This window comes from Etheostoma cragini, chromosome 15 (assembly GCF_013103735.1).
Source record: "Etheostoma cragini isolate CJK2018 chromosome 15, CSU_Ecrag_1.0, whole genome shotgun sequence".
NCBI classification, from domain to species: domain Eukaryota; kingdom Metazoa; phylum Chordata; class Actinopteri; order Perciformes; family Percidae; genus Etheostoma; species Etheostoma cragini.
This window is the reverse complement of record NC_048421.1, coordinates 23,949,944-23,955,119: the sequence shown is the minus strand read 5'-3', so window position 1 is coordinate 23,955,119 and position 5,176 is coordinate 23,949,944. Positions and strand designations below refer to the sequence as shown.

General features: G+C 41.1%; 1 protein-coding gene and 1 long non-coding RNA gene across 3 annotated transcripts; one reads left to right on the top strand and one right to left on the bottom strand.

The window, feature by feature from the left end:
• The first annotated feature begins 1,711 nt into the window (after positions 1–1,711).
• Positions 1,712–4,848, top strand: si:dkeyp-72e1.6 (transmembrane protein 238). Its single transcript, XM_034894187.1, has 2 exons — positions 1,712–2,498; positions 4,617–4,848. Exon 1 carries the CDS (start codon positions 1,952–1,954, stop codon positions 2,483–2,485), a length of 534 nt encoding a protein of 177 aa, XP_034750078.1. The 5' UTR covers positions 1,712–1,951; the 3' UTR covers positions 2,486–2,498; positions 4,617–4,848.
• Positions 3,454–3,973, bottom strand: LOC117958012. 2 transcript variants are annotated; one of them, XR_004659637.1, is made up of 3 exons: positions 3,914–3,973; positions 3,724–3,871; positions 3,454–3,477 (listed from the first exon to the last, which is right to left on the bottom strand). It is a non-coding gene; the product is annotated as an uncharacterized LOC117958012 (long non-coding RNA). The 2 variants fall into 2 exon arrangements; XR_004659636.1 differs by lacking the exon at positions 3,914–3,973 and having other exon boundaries at positions 3,724–3,891.
• Positions 4,849–5,176: the final 328 nt, after the last annotated feature.

The following is a 5,176-nucleotide window of genomic DNA, read 5'->3' as shown; positions in this document are numbered from 1 at the left end:
CCACCACCACCACACACACACACACACACACACGCACACACGCACACACACACTTTGTTCTGTGGCTCCAGGCCAAAGGCCAGCGGATGAACTGATCCAACCTGCAGCACGTCCATCTGTCTGTGTGTAGGATGCAAATACAACAGAATGGAAGCCGCTCTGTTTGTCAATACATGACACTGATGCAAACATGTTTGCGTATAAATATGTATGCATATAAGTCTGTAAATGAAGCCATTTCTCTGGTTTTGGACATTGGTCCAAAGTGCAGTGCAGGCTTTCACTCACTGCAGGCGCTCCATACAACACCATTAACCTGCACCACTATCGCTTATATATATATCATATACACATACCATTCTATTTCATAAAGATTAATAATATTCATTTGTACTAACTTAATTAATTAATTCCTAACTTACTCTTACTATTTTATTATGAATATAGTTGCTCTCTGGTCCTGTCTTGTCTCGTCTCCTCGTGTTTGTGTCTTGTGTTGCTGGTCCTGTCTTGTGTTCCCTTGTGTCTGTCCGTAGGTTCTGTTTCCTGTTTTATTTTGAAGTCTGGTTTTTGTCTCGTCCTGTCTTTAGTTTTACTTCCTGTGTCTTCCCGCTCTTACCTGCTGTTTTCCACCTGCGTCCCGCCCCCTTGTCACCTGCCCCTCGTCTCTGTGTCTTCCATCGTCTCCCTTCAGATCTTTTTGTTAGTCTTTGTGTCCACCATGTGGGGTTCCTGTAGACCTGGTCTTCGTTTTGCATCCCTGTGATCTGTCTTCCCAGTGTCTTTGTTCCTGTTTATGGTTTTCTTGGTTTTCTCCTTGGACTCTTTGAGATTTTTGATATTTGGATTTTTGCACCTTGTGTATGTATTATTGGATCCCTGTTCTAGTCTGGACTTTTTTGCTATTAAACCTGTCCTAAGCCTGTCCCTGCATGTCTCTTTGGGTCCTCACTTCCCCATACCCCCACACCGACTTCATACAAGCTGCTATCAGACTCTATAATGCACCAAAGTAACTCTCCTTCATTTATATTTTTGTGTTTTGACTTATTGAAATGGACATATTTGAGGAAATGTGTAGTGTTATGTCTGTCTTAAAGCTGCTGTGGTACTGCAACTCATAAACATGTCAAAGATCAGGGGTCTTTGACATGTTTAGACCAAGGACCCCTTAGCTGAAAGAGACGAGATTGATTCCTAATAAACGGAGCCTACAATAAAACATAAGGCGGCCTAAAGCCTTTAACATAGCTTTAAATGGTGCATACAACACAAAGGTATTACAATAATATATATACACATATTAATTGTATAAATACTATTTATTTTTGTGTCAAACATACATGTATAGCAGAGTGAATCCGTAGGCCTAACTGGATCCGGCTCCCTTACCTACAGGCCAGTAGCCTATCATCAATGTGATGTGAATTAAAACCAAATCACAAATCACAGATTTATCTTCGCTAATAATATGTTGGACTCATGTTAATGTTTAATGTTAACTTTCATTAAAAAAAAACACTTTAAGAAACAAGATTGATGACCAGTAAATTGCCTGGTTCATTATCATTATCTGTTTCTTAGTGAACAAAATCGTGTGTGTGTGTGTGTGTGTGTGTGTGTGTGTGTGTGTGTGTGTGTGTGTGTGTGTGTGTGTGTGTGTGTGTGTCCAACTGTGAGATTAAATAGGTACACCATTGCTCTGGCTTAGTTGATTCCAAGAAAAAAAAAAAAAAAAAAAAAAAAGGTTACCGGTGGCCAGGTAGCCAGGTGGAGCCTCCAGCCCCTCCTCCAGCGGGCACCCCGCCCCTCGAGGCTGCGACCTGAGCAGGCTGAGCCTCCACCTGACTCACCTTACAGCCGCTCTGAAACTCAATGCCAGGCCACAGAGGCTCCAGCCTCCGGGGAATTACACAGACCTCCGCGACGCTCCGGAGTCAGACGGGCTGACATGGAAGCGCCCTACCGGGGCCTGGGCCGCTGCGTCGGCTGCTTCTGGCTCGCAGTAGCCTTTGACATTGTGGGACTGCTCGTCCTTCTCCTCGGGGTGTTTGTCAACGTGTTCTTCTACGACCTGCTCATCTACGCGGGGGCCATCGTCATCTTCCTCAGCCTCATCTGGTGGGTGTTCTGGTACTCCGGGAACATCGAGGTCCCCCCGGCGGAGCTGGAGGATGATGTCGGCTTATTGAAGAAGAACAAGGGCGCTCTGGGCGGCATCGGCGGCGCGGTGCGGCGCCTCTCCAGCCGCGTGTCCGGCGGCATCAGGTCCTCGCTGCGTCGGAACGGAGGAGCGCCCGGGACGCGCGCGGCCCCCACGCAGATGTCAGCCAGGGGGCCCTCGGTGGCCCCGCGGGCGGAGCAGGTGGCCGTTGTCATGGCAACGATGACCCCACAGGAGGACATCCCGCACACTGCTGGGTCCTCAGTGGCGGGGAGTGACGTGGAAATGCCGAGAACGACAACAGAGACTTCACCTGCATAGTGCAGGCCGACAGGTGAGGCAGAGGACAGGTACAGAGCTCAGAATGCCTGTAGCAGTCCTACAAAGGCTGTCCAACACGGTGTAGGCCTATAGGCTCGGTATTTATTAATATACATAGGCCTACCTGTCAACAACCTGTTAATAATAACTATATAGGCTATTTATAGTTTTACTACATAACTGCCCTATACATAAACTACAGTTTATAAATTTGACCATTACTCATGTGTCCTCTACACTGTAGATATGTTATATGTTGTATATGTTATAATACTGTAGAGTCTACAGTATTATAACATATACAATATATACTGTAGGCTATATATATATATATACAGTATATACTGTACATATCCCTACTGCAGCTTCCTTCCTAGATTCTAACTGGACTTTGTTCCCTTTACGTCATTGATCTTTATGCCTACATATTGTTTTATATATTTATAAGAGCTCTGTTTGTGACAAACCTGAAACTTAAAAAAAGAAATTGCGCAGTGATTGTTAACTAAATATCTATAATATGATACATAAATCTTATGTCCCTCAGTTATGATGGAAGGACCCCTTCCCACAGCTATAACTTTAATGAAAAAATAATACCTTTTGATCTTATTTATTAGTTTTTATTGCACCCTATCTCATTTGTATTCGTAAAATGTAAAATCCTCAGGTCATTAAAACTCATAATACCATGCAGAAATATACCATAACATAAACGTCCTCAGTAAAAGGTTCCCCTTCTGTGTTCAAAAGCAAAAGTTTTCTTTGATATTTTAATATATTTATATGAATAAAGCTAAATCTGAGTCAAAATTTTTGTTTTTCAAATACAACATGAAATAAAATAAAATAAGCATCTCTCAACACATACTCATGCAGCACAACCCATACTCTCATATACTGTTCATAGTACCTGTATAGTAATACTTTCATATACTGTGCAGTAGACAGGTACCTGTATAATAATACTCTCATATACATTAGACAGGTACCTGTATAGTAATACTCTCATGTATAGTACATTAGACAGGTACTGTATAGTAATACTCTCATGTATAGTACATTAGACAGGTACTGTATAGTAATACTCTCATGTATAGTACATTAGACAGGTACCTGTATAGTAATACTTTCTTATAGTACATTAGACAGGTACCTGTATAGTAATACTCTCTTATAGTACATTAGACAGGTACCTGTATAGTAATACTCTCATGTATTGTACATTAGACAGGTACCTGTACAGTAATACTCTCATATACATTAGACAGGTACCTGTACAGTAATACTCTCATATACATTAGACAGGTACCTGTATAGTAATACTCTCATATACATTAGACAGGTACCTGTAAAGTAATACTCTCATACACATTAGACAGGTACCTGTATAGTAATACTCTCATGTATAGTACAGTTGACAGGTACCTGTATAGTAATACTCTCATATACATTAGACAGGTACCTGTATAGTAATACTCTCTTATAGTACATTAGACAGGTACCTGTATAGTAATACCCTCATGTATAGTACATTAGACAGGTACCTGTATAGTAATACTCTCTTATAGTACATTAGACAGATACTGTACCTGTATAGTAAGCACATTAACTCCTTCTTCCAATATTGCATAACTCTACTTATTGCACAAACGACATATAGAACAATCCAATATTGCATAACTAACAGATTGCAAACCAAACAGCCTGCGTATTGCGGAACTATCAAAACTACCAACAAAGCCAGGTTGATAGAGTTGTACAGTATTTATGTACAAACACATCTAATATGGATTCGGATTGGATCTTAATTTACGACAACGATCTAGAATATTGGAACCATAAAAATAACATGGACTTATTATATCCATATTGTTTTTATGAGGGCGTTCTCCTAGCTGAGTATCACTGGATTTTCTTTCAGCATAATGGAGTTTAAATGCGGAACTAAAAGCACCTGTGGCTGTGAAAAGTCATATCCCCGGATAAATCATTAACCCCCCGCTCCCTGAAAGACAAGCCCTCCGTTTACAAAACAGCAGTCTTAACTGGAACCTCAGGAGCCTTCTGATTGGCCGCTGGCGTCTCCACGCATGCTTTAATGATGGATCATATGTTTCCTCCTCCGCAGGGACCTGACCAGCCTGCGTGTCTTCACCTGACTCCAACGGATCCTCAACGGTGCCACTGTTTGTGTGCTTTATGAGACATTATTAATCATGGATGATGAGATCTGGAAATATGTTGTTGAGTCTTTGACAACATCAAAACGTATGGTTTTCTAAGTTTCTTAGTACAGTTTTCTATGGATAGTGGTAGGAATCAGAGGGAACCTCACCACGTACTGTAGGCCTCATTTACGGGGGGTCAAAACTGGGTTTTTTGCGTAGTTCTGGGTTCTTATTTGGATGGTTTGCTGCTTTTTTAAGTTTTTTTGGACCAATTTCTTGCTGTTTTTTGTTGCCTTTTGAGTTTTTGTAGCACTTTTTTGAAGGTTTTGTCATCCTTTTCGAGTATTTTTTGGACAATTAGACATTTATTTGCCTTTTTGTAGGTTTTTTTCTACGTTTTTGTCTCCTTTGGGAGATTTTTGGGGACAATTATAGGAGGTTTGTCGCATTTTCAAGTTTTTTTTATTATTTGTCGTTTTTTGTTGCTTTTCGAGATCTTTTAGCACTTTTTAGCAGGTTT